The sequence below is a fragment of the Apiospora phragmitis genome, assembly GCF_038363925.1.
Source record: "Apiospora phragmitis strain CBS 135458 chromosome Unknown utg000010l:1.0-9815664.0:1.0-9183399.0, whole genome shotgun sequence".
Lineage (NCBI taxonomy): Eukaryota > Fungi > Ascomycota > Sordariomycetes > Amphisphaeriales > Apiosporaceae > Apiospora > Apiospora phragmitis.
In genome coordinates this window covers 5,780,007-5,800,249 of record NW_027117409.1, presented here as the reverse complement: position 1 = coordinate 5,800,249, position 20,243 = coordinate 5,780,007, and the positions used below count along the sequence as shown (strand labels likewise).

At 52.6% G+C, this 20,243-nt stretch overlaps 7 protein-coding genes across 7 annotated transcripts; 4 read left to right on the top strand and 3 right to left on the bottom strand.

Annotated features, from left to right (window-relative positions):
- Positions 1-1,107: 1,107 nt before the first annotated feature.
- Positions 1,108-4,101, top strand: PG994_011517 (Sodium/calcium exchanger protein-domain-containing protein; the record flags this gene model as incomplete). Its single annotated transcript, XM_066862926.1, has 2 exons — positions 1,108-3,719; positions 3,771-4,101. The coding sequence occupies 2 exons, from the start codon at positions 1,108-1,110 to the stop codon at positions 4,099-4,101; spliced, it is 2,943 nt and encodes a 980-aa protein (XP_066712036.1).
- A 752-nt stretch (positions 4,102-4,853) lies between these two features.
- On the top strand, positions 4,854-5,441 carry PG994_011516 (uncharacterized protein; the record flags this gene model as incomplete). Its single annotated transcript, XM_066862925.1, has 1 exon — positions 4,854-5,441. The coding sequence occupies one exon, from the start codon at positions 4,854-4,856 to the stop codon at positions 5,439-5,441; it is 588 nt and encodes a 195-aa protein (XP_066712035.1).
- A 497-nt stretch (positions 5,442-5,938) lies between these two features.
- PG994_011515 (eukaryotic phosphomannomutase) lies at positions 5,939-6,972 on the bottom strand (the record flags this gene model as incomplete). Its single annotated transcript, XM_066862924.1, has 3 exons — positions 5,939-6,191; positions 6,299-6,753; positions 6,844-6,972. 3 exons carry the CDS (start codon positions 6,970-6,972, stop codon positions 5,939-5,941), a joined length of 837 nt encoding a protein of 278 aa, XP_066712034.1.
- A 612-nt stretch (positions 6,973-7,584) lies between these two features.
- PG994_011514 (WW domain-containing protein) lies at positions 7,585-11,358 on the bottom strand (the record flags this gene model as incomplete). Its single annotated transcript, XM_066862923.1, has 4 exons — positions 7,585-8,057; positions 8,123-8,811; positions 8,877-9,819; positions 9,897-11,358. 4 exons carry the CDS (start codon positions 11,356-11,358, stop codon positions 7,585-7,587), a joined length of 3,567 nt encoding a protein of 1,188 aa, XP_066712033.1.
- Positions 11,359-13,571: 2,213 nt separating this feature from the next.
- PG994_011513 (uncharacterized protein) lies at positions 13,572-14,615 on the top strand (the record flags this gene model as incomplete). The annotated part of the gene is made up of 1 exon (XM_066862922.1): positions 13,572-14,615. One exon carries the CDS (start codon positions 13,572-13,574, stop codon positions 14,613-14,615), a length of 1,044 nt encoding a protein of 347 aa, XP_066712032.1.
- Positions 14,616-15,009: 394 nt separating this feature from the next.
- On the bottom strand, positions 15,010-15,419 carry PG994_011512 (Transcription factor Pcc1; the record flags this gene model as incomplete). The annotated part of the gene is made up of 2 exons (XM_066862921.1): positions 15,010-15,304; positions 15,379-15,419. 2 exons carry the CDS (start codon positions 15,417-15,419, stop codon positions 15,010-15,012), a joined length of 336 nt encoding a protein of 111 aa, XP_066712031.1.
- A 1,757-nt stretch (positions 15,420-17,176) lies between these two features.
- On the top strand, positions 17,177-19,384 carry PG994_011511 (protein-tyrosine phosphatase; the record flags this gene model as incomplete). Its single annotated transcript, XM_066862920.1, has 3 exons — positions 17,177-17,231; positions 17,468-17,791; positions 17,850-19,384. The coding sequence occupies 3 exons, from the start codon at positions 17,177-17,179 to the stop codon at positions 19,382-19,384; spliced, it is 1,914 nt and encodes a 637-aa protein (XP_066712030.1).
- Positions 19,385-20,243: the final 859 nt, after the last annotated feature.

Genomic DNA, 20,243 nt, shown 5'->3' with positions numbered 1-20,243 from the left:
GAGAGTAAACAAACCCATATCCGCCCCCCACCCCACCCCCCGGGGACCACGGCCACAGGCAGGTCGACAACCCCTCTCTTCCCCCTTGTTCCCGGCTAAGACTCTAAGTTACATTAGGTACTTACAGTAGTGGGCTTGCCTTGGACGCTTACGTCTGGACGCCTGGACGCCACATCACTGACACGTGTACTTGTAGTCTGTGACCCGTTCCAAGGCGTCCAGCTCGGGCTGGCGCCAGTCCGTGTGTGGCTGTTGTCGGTTGGTGCGTTCCATCCATTGATCAATCATCCCATCATCAATTGGTCAACCATCCCTAATTCCAGATTGCTGCAATGACAATCAAATTGCAATTATTCCCATTGATTGTCCTCCATCCTTCCACCCCGCCTTTTCCCGGCTATGGCTTGGTCCCGACTCGCCGAGTCAGAAGCAACGGTCAGACGACTCCGGTACCAGCCGAAAGCCTGACTTGATTGACTTGCCGTCTGAGCCTACTGTAACATACTTTTGAACATACCGCCTAAGATACCGCCTCCCAGCCCGGCTAGCCTATCTTTAGCGCTCCCAGTTTCCTCAAACCACCATCAGAGATTACCGACCGGAGGACGGCCTATTGGAAGTTGAGCTTAAGTGGAAAGCAGGGAAACCCGTTGAAACCCGTTTCAACGGGAGGTCGCCTATGCCAAGGTTCCCAGGCTTTCCATCCCTCCCTAACATCATTGGGGAAAAAAAGGAAGACTGCTGTCCGTCCACTGTCGTCGTCAGTCATTCATTCGGCTCGACTGGGAGCTGAATCATTTGCGATCACTTGCAACGGGAACGCGTCTCTTCCGCTTCCATCTTGATTCGGTTTGTTCTTCGTCTCAAAATATAACGTTCCTGCAGCTTTGTCCTTGAATAAACTTTCCTCCCATCTCATCTCATCAGCTTCGAATCTTCTCCCAAATCTTCTGATGACCTACCTGTCTGTCAATGCTATTGCTCTGATGTCATGCCCCCTATAGTCACAACCATAACCATAAACCCGATAACACCACTCCAATTGGCCTAATCAAATCTGCCCGATTCGCTTCACCTATGGCGCCACCAACCTTGCTGTTGCTAGACATGTCTTCACATACCGCAACGTCGGGCAAGGCCTCCAGGCTGGCCAGATTCGCCAGGCCTACTTCTCGTCCATTCTATGCCACCGTCTTCATCATCACCCTTCTAGCCGTCTACAGTCTCTTTGTGCGCGGTCCTGTTCGACCCCGTCAGCATACCTCGGGCCTGGTCAAACGCACTGGCGAGGACTGTCGTCTCGTCCACCATGCCGCCGACCAGTGCGCCTTCGTCCGCCGCAACTGCATGGACGACGAGGCCGGTCTGATCTCCTATCTATCCTTCTACTATTGCACACTGGGCCGTTTCCAGCCCGCCGCCTTCGTTGTCCTGGTCGCTTGGCTGGGCCTGCTCTTCACTACCATTGGCATCGCTGCCAGCGATTTCTTCAGTGTCAACCTGAGCACCATCGCCACCGTCCTGGGTCTGAGTGAAAGTCTAGCTGGCGTGACTTTCCTTGCATTCGGTAATGGCTCTCCAGACGTGTTTAGCACCTTTGCGGCTATGAGCTCCAACAGCGGGAGCATGGCGGTTGGAGAGCTCATCGGCGCAGCCGGATTCATCACGGCGGTCGTGGCTGGCTCCATGGCCCTGGTGCGGGAGTTCAAAGTCAGCAAGAAGACCTTCATCCGCGATCTCTGCTTCTTCATTGTTGCCGTCAGTTTCTCCGTCGGGTTCCTACGTGACGGGCACTTGCATCTGTGGGAGTGTTGCACAATGATAGGCTATTACGTATTCTACGTCATTGTCGTTGTAGGCTGGCATACGGTAGCGAAAAGAAAAGCGGCAAAGAGGTCACGCTCAGGCTCGTCCCAGGGTCTCATGCTCGATGGATCGGGGGCTGGCCACAGCAGCCGCATCATGGAGCCCTATAGAGACGACCCTGGCCACCTGCATTCTGCCAACAAGCCTACTGTTGTCGACAGTGCAATGCTAGAGGCAGGACCCAGAATTGAATTCGACAGTGCTTATGATGAAGATGATGGCAGCGACCATCGCCAACATGTTGCTGCAGAGATGGCTGCAGAAATGCGTGTCTCGCGACCTCGCGGCAGGCGAACTACCACTACCATCACGCCAATCAGGCCAAGTCTCATAGGGGCCCTCGAATTCAGGTCAGTCCTATCGAATTTTGAGGAAGGGGAAAGCGCACGCCCTTCAATGTATCCTAGGAGCCATTCGACGGACTGGGCGATCCACAATCGCGCCAACACTCGTGGCAATATGGCCGGGGCCGACAGGAGTGCACAAACACTGCAGGGCTTGGCACCCGCGGACACCACGACCACGACGAGGGCGCGCTCGCATTCCTCGGGGGCGATCCCGTCTTCCTTAGACAACGATCTCACTCAAGCTCATCCCAAGCCCGCGAGGAACATAGATCACACACGAAGCCATTCGGTGCGGACTGTAGGAGGCAAACTAGCACCCCCTCAAACAGACTCCACTGGCCATCTTGCTGTCCAGGCGCCTACCGCAGATACTGAGTCGCCTCAAAGGCCGCAAAACTTACAAATCCGCATCCCTGTCCCCGGCCCCTCAGGTAGTGAGCAATCTTCCCCAGCCACATCGCCATTTCCTCACTATTCAGAGTCACCCATGATGCTGTCTCCAAGCAATCCCATCGGGCCCCCACTCATGCTCCCATCGCCAGCTGTTGCGCCAACTATTGAACATAATCCATTCTCTCCTGCCTTTGTCTCAAAGGCTGACCAGAAGGGCTGGGGCTGGTGGCCTTACGAGATTTTGCCGGCCCCGCGTGTTCTGATGGGCACTTTGTTTCCGATATTGCAGGGTTGGCGAAGCAAGTCGGCCTTGGACAAGTTTGTCAGCTTGATTTCGGTGCCTAGCATCTTTCTGCTGGTAATAACGTTGCCCGTGGTTGAAAGTGAAGCGGCCGATGGTGATTCGGACCAGGGCTCTGTGGAACATCCAACGGTTGGTCTCGGGAACGCACCGGCACCTGTGTCCTACGAGCCTGCCGGCGCAATAGAATCCGAGACGGAATGGCAGCGCTACAGACGGCATACAAGCTCTCAGAGCGCTTCACGCCACGCGTCCCCGGGCCCCATGGTTATATTGGCTACCCCTGACTACGGCACCGTGTCTGGCTCAAGACAGCGCATAGAACCTCACTACGAGCCACTCCACAAGGTCGATGCCGAAGTTGGACCAGACGACTCCTCGTTGAACAGCGACGAGGGTGGGTGGAGTCGATGGTTGCTCATCTTGCAGATCTTCACTGGTCCGCTGTTTGCCGTGTGCATTATTTGGGCAAACGTAGTAGAAGACCTTCCAAACCCCATCCATGTCCTCGTGAAATCCATACTGGGCTCCCTCATCTTTTCTCTCGTGTTATTGGGGCTGTTACTAGCGACCACTTCACACGAAAAACGCCCAAAGTACAATCACTTGTTCTGCTACATGGGCTTCATCATTGCCGTTGCATGGATTTCGACGATAGCAGGAGAGGTCGTGGGGGTTTTGAAGGCCTTCGGTGTGATACTGGACATCTCCGAGGCTATCCTCGGACTGACCGTCTTTGCGGTGGGCAACTCCGTCGGGGATCTCGTAGCCGACATTACGGTTGCTCGCCTTGGTTACCCGGTCATGGCTTTGTAAGTCGCAGTATTCCCATTACCATCTGAGGACGAACTAACATTCGATAGATCTGCCTGCTTTGGTGGTCCGCTGCTAAATATCCTACTTGGCATTGGCCTTGGAGGAGCGTATCAAACGATTCATACGGCCAACCACCATCACAATAAACACCCGGATCGGCCTCTTCATTACAAGGCTTACAACATCGAAGTGACCGCCAGCTTGATGATCTCAACAGTGGTGCTACTGATGACGCTCCTGGTGCTTCTGGTCGTGGTCCCGATGAACAAGTGGATCATGAGCAGGAAGATTGGCTACGGCCTGATTAGCTTGTGGACGGTTGGCACCGTCGCCAATCTGGTGATTGAAATGACCGGGTTTTGGGGCGATGAGTCTTAACGATGTCTGCGTGTGCGTTTGTATGACTTGAGCGAGATCATGAGAAGCGAGAGCAGTGGCATAGAGGAGTTGGGGCGTCTCATCTGGATTGTCGATACCCAATACATGAATGGCTTTCTTCCTTCTACCTACCTTTGGCGGGAATCACTATGTTGGCCTGATGCGGCGTGTGTACCCGTGCAACGTAGTTTCCACGCAGCTGGTTCACGGTGCCAGTCGAAAGGTAACCTTTCCGCGTCATTCGGGGCACTGCAACCCCGGCTAACATGTTTCAGCCACGCAATGTCTTGATCTTGAACGTAGGCCAGGCCGACATCGAGGTTCGAGAACCATGTGGCCCGTCTTACAGACTCAGGGCTCCGCTACGCTCAACCGTGATGGGATTTTCTAGGTACATTACACAGGGTCTCGCATGCTTTACTCTATTCCGCACGGCGGCAGCTGAATTTGCGTGACGACAACCTGTGGTTTGGGTTGCTGCTACAATGAAATCTGCTGAGCTCCAGAGGAAGTACTCTCAAAAGGAGAAACCTTCCTCCAAACGGATTAGGAGGGCTCTGGGCTATATAAATACCACCAGGGTAGACCGTCCAGAAAAAGATCAGGGAGAGAAAGCAGTCTTTTCCCGTACACACAATCACATACTCCTGCCCTTTTCCTCAACTCTCGCAAAGACAAACTCATCGCCTTTCAAATTTACCAACACCGAAGATAGCCCATATCTTTAACAGAGAATCGAAACCGGCCAAACCATGGATTTCGTCAAGCAGCAAATCACCTCTGCCGTCAAGAACGCCGGCAGCGGCACCACCAACAACAGCAGCAGCAATGCCGACCCTAAGAGCACCGCCACCACCACCACCGCGCAGGGGGGTTTATCGCAAGAACAAGGTCAACAACAAGACCTAGCCAAGACCATCAGCCAGACCCTGGCCAACCTCCAACAAGCCAGTGGGGGCGGTAGTCTGCTCCCAGCGGAGCTATCGAGCGAGCAGCTGAGCCAGCTCGGCGCGGGTGTCGCGGCCGAGCGGGCCAAGAACCAGGACAAGAGCGCCGAGGCTATCGGCGCCGACACCCTGCAGCGTGTGCGGGACCTGCAGAGCCAGGGACAGCAGGGAGCGGAGGGGGCCGCGGCGCTGCAGGGAGGCATCCACCAGATGGCAGAGAAGGAGGCCCTCCAAGGGGCTGTGGAGCAGGGCCGGACCTTCCTTACACAGCAGCAGCAACAGCAGCAGGGAGAGACAGAAGGTACTGCTACTACTACTACTGAAACTGCCAACAAGCAAGGGGCCCGGGGCAAGGCCGCTACGCTTGGCGGGGATTCTACGGACCTCTCTTAGGGGTTGCTGGATTATCAATCACCCTTCCTGAGCTGTTACAGATGAACCAGTCTATCCAAGAAAGAGAACGACCTGTCGTTGCCGAGGTTAAGGTTAGGGGATGGCGGATAAAAGGAAAGAAACAAACCCAATAAACTTCACAAACTCCTCCGATCGTTTTACAATTCTCCTTCTACACTTCGTACCTTCTAACTGAAGGCCCTGTTTCTAGACACTGTAGAGATTCTCATATGTCGTTACCGACTGGCTAGGTAGTTATGTAGCAATTTATCAATACTTGCTCAGACTCTTAAGGCCAGGACGGAATTGTGTTGATCTCACATTGCGCTCGCTACTTTTTGACTTTACTTTTCGTTCTAACCCTGTAGATTTTGGGAGTTTCTCTTTCTTCATCTTCTTCTTCTTTTGGTCTAATGATAGCTGTGTTGCAGGTCCAGATCATCTGCTTTCCCCCCTAGACAAACACACTCTTTCTCTTTCGGTGAAGAATGTGTCTTCTATACGTCGAAGATCTCCATGACCTTTTTGAGTGTATCCTCGGGGTTCTCCACAGTGTGGCCGATAACCCGGGAATCAGAGAAGATCTCGTAATCATTTCCGCCCTCGAAGGTCTTGTCGCCAAAGAAGTGCACGTTGGTGTAGCTGATGCCGCCGGGCTTCTTGGCCTCGTCCTCAAGGTGCTTAAGGCAGTAGGTCTTATCCCAGCCCTCGGGGAATACGTCGAAGGAGATTTGGCCACCGATGGCGAACCTGCAAGTCATTCGTGGATTAGCCGGAGTTTCTGCTCCATCTTGTTGCGGATGCATCTAGCAGTAATACAAGAGCCGCATAAATTGCTCTGGATTTGATGAACTCACTTCAGACCCAAGTGTCCGAACCTCTCCCGGAGCTTCTCGACAAAGGTCTCCCGGATCTTGTGCTTCAGGTCGTAGTCCTGGTAATCCAGGCGCTCCTGGTTGCTGGCGTTACGGCCGATGGGGCTGACGTTGATCATGCCGTTGCGGTACTCGATGAAGGTACCGCGCATGATGGGGATGTCGAGGTCGGCAATGTAGTGCAGGATAAAGCGAGCGAGCTCCTTGTACTGGTCCTCGCCGATCCACTTGATGAAGCTGTTGGAGGGCAGCTCGGCGCCCATCTTGTAGGCCGTCAGGCCGTTCTCGGCGAAGCAGAAGTCGAACATGGCCGTCACGGGCCGACCGGGAGCGCCCAGCTGCTCCTGCTGTTTTACGAGGTTGGAGCCGCCCACGAAGCCGATGGCGCACTTCTGGCGCAGGGCCTCGAGCATGGCGAGGATCTCGGGCGATGCAGACTGTACAGAGGCAAGAGGCAAAAGTCAGCGCGCTGGGCCAACGGTCCGTCATGGCAGTCTGCCGCAGGCGAGAGGAGGCAGGCAACTTACGAGACGGGCGGGCGACAAGGTGCCGTCAACATCGAACAAGCAGATGGTGTTTTTGATGGGACGATCCTCGAGGGGAGGGTACGAGGACGTGGGCTGGGCGCCCAGCGAGGTAGCATCGTGACTGGCCATAATGACGAGGATGGGGAGGAGTTGGAGGAAATCTGTGGGAAAGAGAGTGAGTTCACTGAAACTTGTTGGTCTCGTGTTTTTTATTTATTTAAATAGTCTTGGGGGTTGAAGCAAGAAAGACAGATAGACTTACATGGCGGTCAATTGCTGGCCGCCTTTTTGCAGGCTGGACAGTCAAGAATTCAATGATTGGGGGGGGGGGGAATTAGCGAGGGAATGCAGGAATGCCCCTCATGAACCTTCTGCCAACACCTAATAATCCCTGTCCGCTGTCAATAGACTGGCCTGGATTGGAGGGGTCCCAGCTGGTGAATTAGTGCAGGACACCTTCACCAATGTTCCTTGTCAGGGGTCCAACAGGTAGTATCAATGTACTTATGCACTTCTGAGGTATGTACAGTAGTAGTCTGCCTTGGTCTGACAATACCTTAAGTCGTATATCAACCACTCGTAAATGTTTCTGTTGATGTATTGAACCGCTAAGATCCGTGGATTGGACTGCATAAATGTAATGTAGACGTTCAGATGGGCTCTGCTCAAATCTTCCTCCGCCGCTCGCTTATTTACAAACAAATCTCGCCACGCTAATAATACGTTTGCCTGCCGCCGTCATCACCTCCCAAACTCGAGATGCGGTACAATGACGGGTCCGTACTTCGTCGGAGAAGTGAACGCCCCATCGCCCTGCACGATAAAGTCGATAGCCAAGCTCAGCTTGCTCAGACCCTGCTGCTGCCCGTTGGCAATACTGGCCGCATATTGCGTGCCCGCAATCGCCTCTGGGTCGTACGCCACACACGCAATGTAGTTCCGTCGGCCCATGAGCTTCTTGAGCTCGCGCGGCGCCCCCGAGGCATCCGTGTGGAAGATCTCCATCATGTCCTCCTTGGTGTCACTGACGTCGTTGGGCGACGACTTGTTCCCGTTGGCCGGTATGTAATGCATCCTATTGCTGTGCAGCATCTTGAGGATGTAGTTGGACGCCGGCGCAGCCACAATCGGCGACGTGATCACCTGGTACATGGTCTTGTGATCGCTGGGGTGCGTTGGATCATGCACCAACCCTGCTCCGCACGAGTTGACATCTGTCGAGCATGTTAGTTAAGTCGCTTTGCTTGCAAAGAGAAAAGGGACGGGTAAGGGCGCTTACCTCCTGATAAGAACGTCATCCGGATGCCCTTCTGGTGAGCAATCCCTTGGAGGGTGCGGATCAGATACGTTCGCTCCAGGTCCTTGGACTCGTGAGTCCACATGTCCTTTAGAATCTCGCTGATATCTAGATCTCCGAACTGGTTGACAACGTTGCCCATCAACCCCGATTTACCAACCGCCTTCTTGACCGAGCTGAAGCCCGAAGCCACCATATCTTTGCCGCCCACGATGCCTGCGACGGAGCTTGTAACTTTCCCGAGTACGTTGTAGGTCGTGTTCACGGCCTTCTTACCAGTGGCGAAAGTGTTGGCCAAACTCTCCACAGTGTCGAGCCTGGGGTAAACTAGCGGGACAGACACCATCCAGAGGCAGTGTTGCACACTGGGGGGCAGCATGGCCACCTTGGGGAAGAGACCTTGGTAGGTTGGTCCGGCCAAAACCCGGCTTTGAGATCGCTCGGATCGTACGTCGGCGCCAACTACCACCACGGCTGGACCGAGGTATTTGACGAAATGCCATCCTTGCCCAGTAACGGTGAACAAATCCAAGTCGTGACTGACATTTCGCAGTACTTCAAGCGTGGTATGATGTTGAAACAGCAGATACATATCAATCGCTATGCGACCAATGTTCTTGAACATCTGCGAGTTCTGCATGTAGTCCGGGTACGAGCCATAGCCGTCAAAACTGGTCGACGTCGTTAGCTTCATAGTCTTGCGTTATCCGTACGTCGAGCGAAAAAAGGGACTTACATGTCATGATCGTCGATCTGGCAAACGTGAGGTATCTGGGCCCATGCCTCACGCAAGAACGGTTGGTCAAAATGACTAGTGTAGAAATGGAAGTAGGCATGTTGGACGTCCTCCTCGTGCCTTGCTGTCCATTGGGATGTTCGTCGGTTTTCTTTGCCCTGCATCGCCAGCCATTGTTTCAGAATAGGTACCTCCTTCCACAATCTGTCGCCGTAAACCTGGTCCCCGAGGCCCAGTTGGACGTGGAACCCACCACAGTCGACGTTCTTCTGCAACACATCTTTCCACATGAAGCCGACACCGCCGAGTTTGCTGCGCTCATTCTGTGATGTACTCGCCGCGAAATCATTGCCAGAGTGCGCCACAAAGCGCCAATTCGTCTCTTGCTTACCAGCAACGACGAATTCGTATCTAGTGCAGCCCAAATGGGACGTTATCGCATATGTCCACCTCTCAGTAGGCCCATCATTCATCTGTAAATCGATGTCATACTTGAAAAACTGCCACCTTTGGTGGGTGTGGATACAATGAGGTACTAGCTGCCGCGGGTTCGGTGACAGATCGGAGCTCAAGTGTATGTGGATAGTCGGGGGCTGTTGGCCATCCGTAACGATCAGAATGCTTCCCAACCAGATCCCCTTCTCTACGTCCATGTTGACATATCGCAGATATGGCCCGAAGTAGACACCGTTAGTGGGCTGTACTCTGTACATGTCCACGCCTGCACTGGGAGGAGGGCCGCTGAACCCAGCTGCACTAGGCGTAGCAGATGCAGCCACGCTCATGATACTCTCCGCATATCCAGGTGTATGTGGGGGAAACATGGGTGATGCGAGAGCAGATGGCTTCCCAAACATGGGTGAGCCCAGTGGGTTGCCATATGTCGAGGCCGTAGGAGACAGAGGTGCTGTCTCATGGTTGAGCGGGTTTGGCCCCTGGGGAACTCCCATTGTGTGGCTTTAGTAGCTAGATGAATGTAGTAGTATTGACCAGAAGTTTGGTCGAGATGAGCCATCCAACCTTCGGGCAGCGGGGGAGGCGAGCTTGGCCCCTGCCCTTGGAATGGGGAAGGGGTCGATTGTACAGGCTGTGGTGCCGGGGTAGCGGCTGTCGAGCTTTCTGGCTGGGGATCGTTTGCAAATGCAGGATGTCCTGGATGTTGCAGAGCTGGGGAGGCAAGTCCAGCGGCAGCGGGATCTTGTTGCTTCTTCGCAGGGATAGTCACACTCTGGGCACTTTGAGCTGGCGAGGAAGTCGAAGCAGCGGCTGGTTGCGCGGCCGGGCGTTGCTTCTCCGCAGGATATTGCGAACTGCCACTTGGGTTTATGCTGGAATAAGCCGGCGGTGGATCAGCCATTTGCATCCTTCGGAAGTCCTGTTCAAGCACACTCTCCTGCAAGGCTGGCGCATTCGAAGATGTCGCAGGTCGAGGCTGATTGTTGCTTGCCGGCTGCGCAGTGCTGGTGACCGGGTTTGCACCCTGATATACCGTAGGCGGTCCATGTGGCTGTTGATCAGGGGTCTCTGTGGGTGTCCAAGGCCGATTTGGTGCTGGTTGTTGCTGTTGTTGCGTAGCTGGGTGTTGCGAATACTGCGCTAAACGCTGCGTGGCAGCAGCGCTTTGAAGACTATTCAGTGTGGCAGTCCCCGAGATCCCTGACGCGGCATATCGGGCCTCGATACCACCGCCGGGCACGACACCCGGTTCGACAATAGGCGTCTCAGGGGGAGGGGGCGATCCACGGTTGGCTCGAGTCGTAGAGGTAGACGCCGTGGAAGCGAACCTGTTCACGCTACTTTCGCCAGGCATCTTCAGCAGACCATCGTCCGGCTGCTGCGGACGAGCATTGCTGTTGGAGCTATGGTTTGAACTGTTGCTGGGGCTTGTTGAGCTTCCCCGAGGCGGGGGATAGTAAGGTTTCTTGTGGTAGTCAGGGAAGTTGTTGTCCACGGAAGGAGCGGGCTTGTGTTGTCCGGCCAGAGGTTTGGCAAAGAGCTCGTCGTGATCAACTGGGCTTGTCGGGCTAAGCGCTCCTGGCAAAGGCTTGGGAGCGGTGCCTCTTCTCTCTGCCAAGCCTGGACCCCTCTTTTCAACAGGACTCTTGTCTAGTCGAGGGGTGGTATCGTTGAGTCTGTCGGAGTGGACAGAGCTCGTAGGACTTGAATAGGTTCGTCCACTAGATGGTTGGGGACCATCGTCGGGATATGGAAGACGAGACGACTTTGACGGCTGACTCGGTCGGAGGTCGTCATCATCTGGGTAGGGCAAGGGCTCCGCCGAGCTGGATGCGCCTGGTGGCAGTGGGAAGCTTGGTTGGGAAGAAGGAGGCGCTGGGTATTTGTAGCGGTTTTGAGGCCTCTCGGCAGCAGAAACAGGACTCTGAGGCTTGAATACCCTCAGAGGTTCGATGGTGGGACTGTCGCAATCGTCGTAAGGCTTATTGAGGAACATTTCCTCGTCGCCACGACCACCGCGAGCCATCTTGGCTCACTTACGCAGCTACGCGACACACGAAACAGCTTACAGCTGTGCGGTGTATGCGCGGGTGACGCACAAGGGAGTTATTTATAGGAATACTCGACAGGAGGAGGAGGCAACTACTTGGAGGTTTTGAGTTGGGCCGGTCTTATCGAGGCCTAGTGGTGGTGGGGTTGAACGACTCCCATCTGCCGCTGACTGAGGGGGAGATCTGCAATGACTCCTCAGAAACAAAGGTTCTGAGAGTAGTCGGAGGGAGACGCAGGATAAACGGCTGAAACGAAGCAAGACGAAACAGGTTGCAGGATAGGTAGGTAAGTAAGTAATAAAAGATTAAAGAGAAGACTCACCAAGGCTGTCCTGCTCGGGTTGGTCAAATGCGACAGGAGCAAATCCATCCATCCATCTGGAAGAGGGGAGTTACCCACTGACTGAGTTCGATCCCGCGCAACGGGACAGGGGACAGGGTGATGGAGAAACAGCCCAAGAGGTGGGCCTGTCATTAGGACGGGCGTCAAAAACCCTTGACTGCCGTTATCCTCACTCACTCGCTCACTTGAGAGCTGCTGGCTCGGCCCCCAAGACGGCTTGGCAGGGTGACCAGAATGCGGCCTCATTGGCCCTTCACCAATGGGCGCTTACGATAATGGGCCTGATGGTGAAAGTATTTCCCAGATGCAAGCGCCAATGCAAAGCAGAGATTTGAGAAGACGGCATTCTCGACAAAATGCATGTGCCTCTTTCTCCTGTTGACATTACTCAACGTGTGCGCTGCGTGCTGCTGCTGTCGGCAACCCTTCTTGAGTGACCATCGCATCCACAGCATCGCAAGTCGACACCGAGGATGAAGTCGGACAATAGTGGGAACCAGACGTGACTTTACCCCGGAATGTCTTCGAAGACTGGGGTGTTTATGTAGGTGCTTAGGTTGTGCCGAATACAACGTGAAGCAAGTCAACTATGTACGGCGCATGGAATAGCTGGTTCGAAAACAAACCATCCGTTCATGTTGGTTAGCATGCCAACCGGAGTCTAATTCGCTGCCATGCATGAGGTTGGGCTGGGTCTCAGCTTCGGTACGGAGGTGAAGTAAGTTAGCTTTCAGGTACTCCCGCCATGACGAATTTCTGCAGGCAAGGGGGAAGACTGCATTTGTAGCTTGGTCCAGCAGAAACGATGCAGGAGCTTTGGTGACTCGTTTTCCTCTGAAAGTAGACATGATGATAGCATCCATACTTAGGACCATTCGTATTCGGTAGCAGCAAAGACGAATGAAGAACCCCGGTGGCTTCTCAACTCCGAGTTTGAGATCAATGCTTAAGCATGAATCGCTCTCCGTAGCAGATATTGGCCTTTACACAGAGAAGAAGTGGCGAGTTGCCTGTATTCAGGGCATCCCCCAAGGCTTTACCGAGTTCCGACAGCATCTCCAAAGCACCAACAGATGCCTGTTACCTCTAGGCTGGCTTAGATAACCCAATGAACTGCAGTTCAGGATCCTGCCAACGCCTCTCGGACCGTCCAATACACGTCTATGTCGGCATCAACGTTAAAGAATTGTTCAATGCTTCAGACTTTCAATAGCTATTCAAGTGTTGATTCCATGGTAAGTACACATTGAAGGCTTTGGCGGGCGTTTATTCCAGTGTATGATTACTTAGTCTACGTATGCCCGTTGGACTAAGCATGAATTCGGGAGTGGAGGCTTTCAGCATCCCAAGGGACGTAACCAATTGCCGCCTCGTTCGCCCCACATTCAAGCCACATCATTGTGGCCAACACCTCCCCCTCCCCCCAACCCTTCATTAGCTTTGTCCAATCTACAGAGCGCCTGACCCCGAGATGGTTGGACGACGCAGGATTGCATCCGGGGACGCGTGGCAAAGCATGCCTCCGGTGACTCGATCACTGCTGTATTTACTACGATATACCCGGAGCAAGCCTGCCTGCCTATCTGCCTATTGTTTCTGATGTCTTCTGGCGTGTTCGAGGCCATCTTGCGTACGTACGTCTGACTGTTTGAACATTCGTAATCGCCGTCAACCTGATATCTCATAGTTCGCCATCTTCAAGACACTACGCAATGCGATCTGCCTTATGTATATAGTTCATAGAGTATATAAGTGCCTGTCCGTCATGCTTTCAATGACAGTTATGCCCAACACTCCCATCATCACCTTTTAACAACATCTTGAATTCATTTGTAATTGAACACAATGGCAAACAACGACAATCGTAACAACCCTAGTAGCGGTCAAGCCTTCTGGGACTTTGTCCAAGCCTTCGACCCTCATCACGCAAATGGCCCTGGCCCTGGCGTAGATCACGTCCAGGGTTTCGGCTCAGGCTTTCCTTTCGAAGGCCCTTGGGCTCGGCGTAGCCTCCCAGGGGCTCCTTGGGGCGGCCCGCCGTGGAATGGAGGCAACTTCATCCACCCACCCCATGGGAGGCCTGCTCATCCTCACCGCGGGGGAGGCCATCAGTCTGGCCGTGACGAGCAAGCCAACGACATGAACGTTGATGAGCGGGAGTCCGATAATGAGACATCGCCTGAGACCATGAGGGATGCTCCGGGCGAGTCTCCAGAAGAACGACACGGCCCCTCCCCAGGAAGTCCTCATCCTCCTCCTCCACCCCATCATCATCATCATCACCATCCCTTTGGCCGACGTGGGCACATGGGCCGTTGCGGACGAGGTGGTCGAGGAGGTCGAGGCGGACATCGTGAAAGACATGGACCAGCAGGACACCCTCCTGCCTACGACGGGCCGTTAGACATGCGCCCTATCATGTACGCGCTCTCTTCCCACCCATTGGCGCAAGGTGTGAGGGATTACGTCGAGCAAGCTCGCGCCAATTCGCAAGTACCCCAGGAGAATCAAGGACAACAGGATGGCTCATTTGTGCCACCCCTGGATATCTTCACCACGGAGAAGGCCTACGTCATTCATATCTCCCTGCCCGGCGCTGTGAAAGAAGACGTTGGTGTGAACTGGGATGCTGAGAAAAGTCTTCTCAACGTTGCCGGCGTGGTCTATCGTCCTGGCAATGAGGAGTTCATTCAATGTCTCACCTCCAGTGAGAGGCGGGTTGGCATGTTCGAACGTAGCATCAAGCTCCCGCCTTCCGAGGTCGATGAAAAGGAAGACATTGATGCCTTTGGAATCACAGCTCGAATGGACAACGGCATCTTGATCATCACCGTCCCCAAGATGGAGAAGGACACTTGGACAGAGATCCACAAGGTTGACGTGGAATAATGGATATCCACAAGATCAACGTGGATTGGAGGCGATAGGCGCGCTTCCTGTGTGCGATATTTTGGTTAGGTTGGAGTTAGTCCTTTGTCTAGTCTAGTTTGGAACCTACGTCAGTGGTGTTGTACGTCTCAGTTGTTACATACTAACAAAGGAGGAAAGAGGGGAGAAAACTTACCACAAAAAAAATGTTGTTTTGAAACCGGCTGCTCACACGTACACGCTCATCGTTCGTCATTGTCTCTCGGTGATATTCGTGGTCCCACCTGCCAGCCCCTCGTCATGACTCTTAACTAATACGCATCACTCGGCCTTTGGCTCGCCCAGTCGAATAAGCAAGCGCAACGGCGGACGAATGGAGTAATCATTGCCATTATACTGGGAGTCGAGGCTCGATTCATGTCGAGTGTGCCTCCGCGGCGAGGACATCTGCATCTAGGTGCTCCATAACTTCGATGACGAGGTTCAAGCTCTCCATGAATGAATTGACAGCCACGCGAAGCATTCTATTGGTCGTTGCGCGGTACTCTACGTGCAAGGTTTTGTCTTGGTCGCCTGTAGTATTCGCATCGCCGGCTGGAGGACTGATAGTGAATGTCCTGCGCACCAGGGGGGATAGTTCCTTGTCGACTTGGAGGGACTGAAGGGCGACAGAAGCGAGACGGGCAGTCGGGAACGGGACCTGGACAGTTCTTCGCAAGGAATAATTAGAGAGGGTGACACAACACAACTTGGCCAAGTCGGAAGGCAGGCGCGATCAACTTACAAGACACAGGGAAACTGGTCTGTTTCCATAGCAGCAGCCATATTATCGTCGCAGACCTCTTCTGCGGCCAGTAGTTGATTGGTTGATTGGAGGCGATCTGGAAGGAAAGTCTATGGTGGGGGAGAGACTGACATGTTGATTCAATTTACTTCAATGGGTAAAGTTAGGTGGCTAAAGTATGCGCACGGTCCCTATTTCCTTACTAAAACTCAACGTTTTATATAGCTGCTTATAAATCGAAATAAAATTATAAAATTCTATACTAAGTGTTTTTATATAAAGTTTTATTCGAAAATTAAAATAGTTATTTTTATAATTATATATATATATATTTATTATAAATAATAAAAAGTTTTTAAATATTATTAAAAATAACGTATTTATATAACCTTTTAATTATTATATATATAATAAAATTAAAGCTTTTTTTAGAAAAAAATATTAAATAAAACTTATATATATTACTTTATTTTATTAAATATTTTATATAACTTATTATTTAAGTTTATAAAAGTTTTTAATTATAAATCTTTTTTAATTTTTTATAACTTTTTTAAAACTAAGTATTTTAAAATAAAAAAATCATTTATTAAAACATTTAAAGAAAATCGTTAAAAACATAATTTACATTTATTTTTTAGATTTTTATACGTATTTTTAAACCTTTTTCCAATATGTTGAGTTTTAGTGAGAAATAGGGGGCCGTGCGGGCATTATTGGCACTTAATTTTACCTACCATGCGGGGTGGCAGTCAATTTGACATGCGGCCTGGATCCATATTTCCAACACACGAGCCAATGCTATCATGAAGAACAACACAACAACCGTACTGGAATCCATCACGGGACACTACCTAGTTGAACGAAACACCTCCAGATCAAATCAGTGTAGACTACATGATAACGACATCAGGTAAATATTGCATGAGGTACCAAATGTACAGACTTTCCGTATGCAAGCATGAATCAACGCTCAGACCAACCGTAGTACAGCTATACACTGGAATAAACGCCTGCCAAAGCCTTCTACGTGTACTTGGTATGGAATCAACGCTGGAATAGCTGTCTTCTACGTTGAATCCGATTTAGACGTGTATTGGACGGTCCAAGAGGCGTTATTCCGTATGTCAACGGTGGCAGAATCTGCTACGGTTCCCAGATGTCTGAATGCAATGGCAGCACCGAGTCTGACTAAGCTCGATACGGGAGCACTAGACTAGCCAATCTGGAATCTCTGGGAGCTAAGCCCGAATGGGAGAGTTGTTGTGACTTGTCTAGGTCTGGTAAGGAGGAGCCGCTCTCCGTCCCTTTTCCCTGTGTGGTTTCGCCTTTTGCTGGTTGCCGCAGCAGCGGAGACCACACCCACCAAAACACGACCCGCTTTGCAGAAGGACGGAGTACCAACATTGCCAGAGCTTGCATAATAAAAGAATCATCCTCCTTAGGAAAGCATTCCCACGATCTACTTCATCTTGATCACCACTACAACTCTTGTTTGGACTCGCTTACCCCCTTCCTCTCTTGTCTTGGTACTCGAAATATCGTTTCCGATATTTCCAATCGTCATTGCCACTACTAGCGACACCTGCTGCTACTCTGGATGACGTTGCGACACCGCATTGTTTACTCTTCAAAACATTGCTCCTTCCGCCGCCAACGACCGTAACCGCTGCCTTTCCAAACCCTCAGGTCAGAGCTACGTCGACAGAGAGTCCATTCTGGGAAGCTTCTATTGCAACGGCGTCGTCGCTGCCTTCTTACCGCCAGATCCCTTCGGCCGCCAATCGCCCACAGAGGGATGGCACCTTCATCCAAGCATGCCAACATGGGGCAGGTCATAGAATATATTCCTGGTAAGTCTCTCTGTGCCACAACTCCATGTCCATTCTGTTTTGCGAAGGCCAAAGTGGTGCGCATTTGGCATATCATCACCAGACCGCATCGGTTACCCACCGCCCAGCCTCTCTTCCCGAGGAATGTCAACAAAGGAAGTTCACAGAGGCGGCCACCCCTTATCTCTTGCACAACATGTTCCATCCTAGATATGACTTTATTCTCAATACCCCTATATCGATACTGATGGTTCTAGATCGACTGTACCTTGCGTCTTACGTCCACCCCCCGACTGCCGAAACTGTCTTTCCGTATCCCGAAGCGCCTGTCCGAGGCTCGCCTAGCAAACGATCCTCTAGAGCGGTCGATGGCCCATCTGCTGTCTCTTCGAAATCTGCGCGCGAGGCGCCTTGCTACTTCACAGTAGACGACCAACTATACTACAATGCTTTCCATCACGATTTTGGTCCATTCCATATTGGGCATCTGTACCGCTTCGCCTTACAATTCCACGATGTGCTCGGTGCCAAGGAGAACCAAACAAGACCTATCGTGTTCTGGAGTCGGGCTGACCCAAGAAGTAAGTTATTTGACCCCACTTAACACTCGAGATCTTTTCCTCCTAACACCACAACCAGGCCGGGCGAACGCAGCTTGCTTGTTGGCTTGCTATATGGTTCTGATTCAATCTTGGCCGCCACACTTGGCACTCGCCCCGATCGCTCAAGTTGAACCTCCATTGATGCCTTTCCGAGATGCCGGCTACAGCCAGGCTGATTATGGTATCACGGTGCAGGATGTCGTCTACGGCGTTTGGAAGGCTAAGGAGGAGTCCTGCTGCCAGCTGGACAACTTTGACCTGGATGAATATGAGAGGTTCGAGAGAGTTGAGCATGGCGACTTCAACTGGGTTACCCCCCATTTCTTGGCCTTCGCCTCGCCTCAGCAGAGCCCTGTGGCGCCAATTCCCCAGGGCTCCGAGGCTTTTAACGCTCTCCCCAAGACTCTTGCTGCCGTTGAGGCCCATCCCACTCTTCCTCAGCCTTTCAAGAACGTCCTGAAACACTTTTCGGAGCGCAACATTGGCTTGGTCGTGAGACTGAACTCTCCTCTCTACTGCCCATCCTACTTTGAGGCATTGGGAATCCAGCACCTCGACATGATCTTCGAGGATGGCACTTGCCCTCCTTTGAGTACCGTCCGAAAATTCATCCGACTTGCCCACGAGACAATCACAGTGAAGAAGAAGGGCATCGCAGTGCACTGCAAGGCTGGACTTGGCCGTACGGGGTGCCTCATCGGCGCTTACCTGATTTACCGACATGGATTCACCGCCAACGAGGTCATTGCTTTTATGCGCTTCATGCGGCCTGGAATGGTGGTGGGCCCTCAACAACACTGGCTGCACCTCAACCAGGGTGTGTTCCGTGAGTGGTGGATTGAGGAGAGGATAGAGCGCAAGCTCCGTAAAGAAATGGCTGCGAATGCCGCTGGTCCTAGTACACCGACCCGGGCCACGCCAAAGACAAGCCTCGGTCGGGCCACGACGACCCCCTCTCACAAAGCTAGCTCCAGCCGCACACCTCTGAGTGAAGTAGACCACGAGCGCAATAATATTGGTGTTCAGGAGGACTATCTGCCGGCGCCTACGCCGGGACAACCGCGCAAGACGAGCCGGGTGGACCGCCACCATCCCTATCAACGAAACGCCATCAACCAGGCTGTCGAGGAAGAACAGGGGACAAAACAAGAGACTGAAGTGCTTTCTGTCCAAAGGCAGTCCAATGGGGCGGATTCCGAGGAAGAGATTCATCTTCGCATGCGCAGTCACCGCAAGGCATCGCAGTCCCAATCCCCAGGCCGGAGTGAGAAGTCACGGTCGGTCAGCCACACGATGACGACTACAGTGTACGAGGTGGTGAATGATGCTTCCAACGATGCCGAGAACATCGGGAGCGCCCGACCCAAGAATCTGGAGCACATTACGCAGTCTCCGACGCGGTCGGCGAGTGCGTCAGGCGTCCTGACGAAGGTTCGCAGCGGCAAGCGCTCGACGGACTCGAACCGGTCATCGGGATCGAATCCTCCGGCTGCCGGTGTTCGCAAGACTAGTGGACGTGTAGGCAGCGTCAACAACACGTCGGCGTCGGCCCGGAAGGTGTCTGCCATGTAGGACTGCAGAACCGGCAGGCCAGCGGATGCGCCCAAGTGATTTCTGGGTCACCGGGCGCATCGGCTCCAGCGACGTTGCTTCATGATGATGACGACTATAACGACGGGTCTTTTGCAGGCAATGGGCGTTTCCTTGGACATATGATCAAAGAATGGGATATGACGGAGCATTCTGACGGATGACCAACTCGGAGCGTCCACCATCTCTGGACGTTACGTGGTTTTGACGATATTTCTTGTTGGTCTAGGGGAGTTCTGGCACCTGGCTGCATTTATGGGTTTTGATTTAGGCGTTCCCCAGTGTAGCCATTAATTAGTAGAGCTGTTGAGACGGGCATTGCGCACGAAGCAGAAGCAGGAGTAGAGGGGGTGGCTTGCTCACAGAGACGTCTTGGAGTATGGTTGTTCAATAGGAAATGTGCATACAGAACACACGACTTATATACACGTGCATACTGGAGGTCATCTGGAGTCTTGGGGGCTTAATGAATACACCAATAACAAAGATTGAATCTGACTTGATGTTCTGAACGACCTACATACTTCTTCTGGTAGCAGCAGTAACTGGACAAGAGTTACACTGCAGCAGTCCGCAGTCAAGGCAGTCCAAAGTCCCCATTCTTTCAATTCCCGAAAACCGGGCCGCCCAAATTGGAAAGGAGAAGAGCTAACACGCATTCTGATTGACGCATAAGCATGCCAGCCAAGCTGGAAGGGCGAGAGAACAGAAGAGGATTCGGACTTATTTTACTTAGAAGGTGTATTATGAAATCATCATCTACAACAACTAGGCGGCTCCTGCTCCTGCTCCTGCGCCGAACCCACCGACTGACCGACCCAGCCTGCCAGCTCGGCCACAA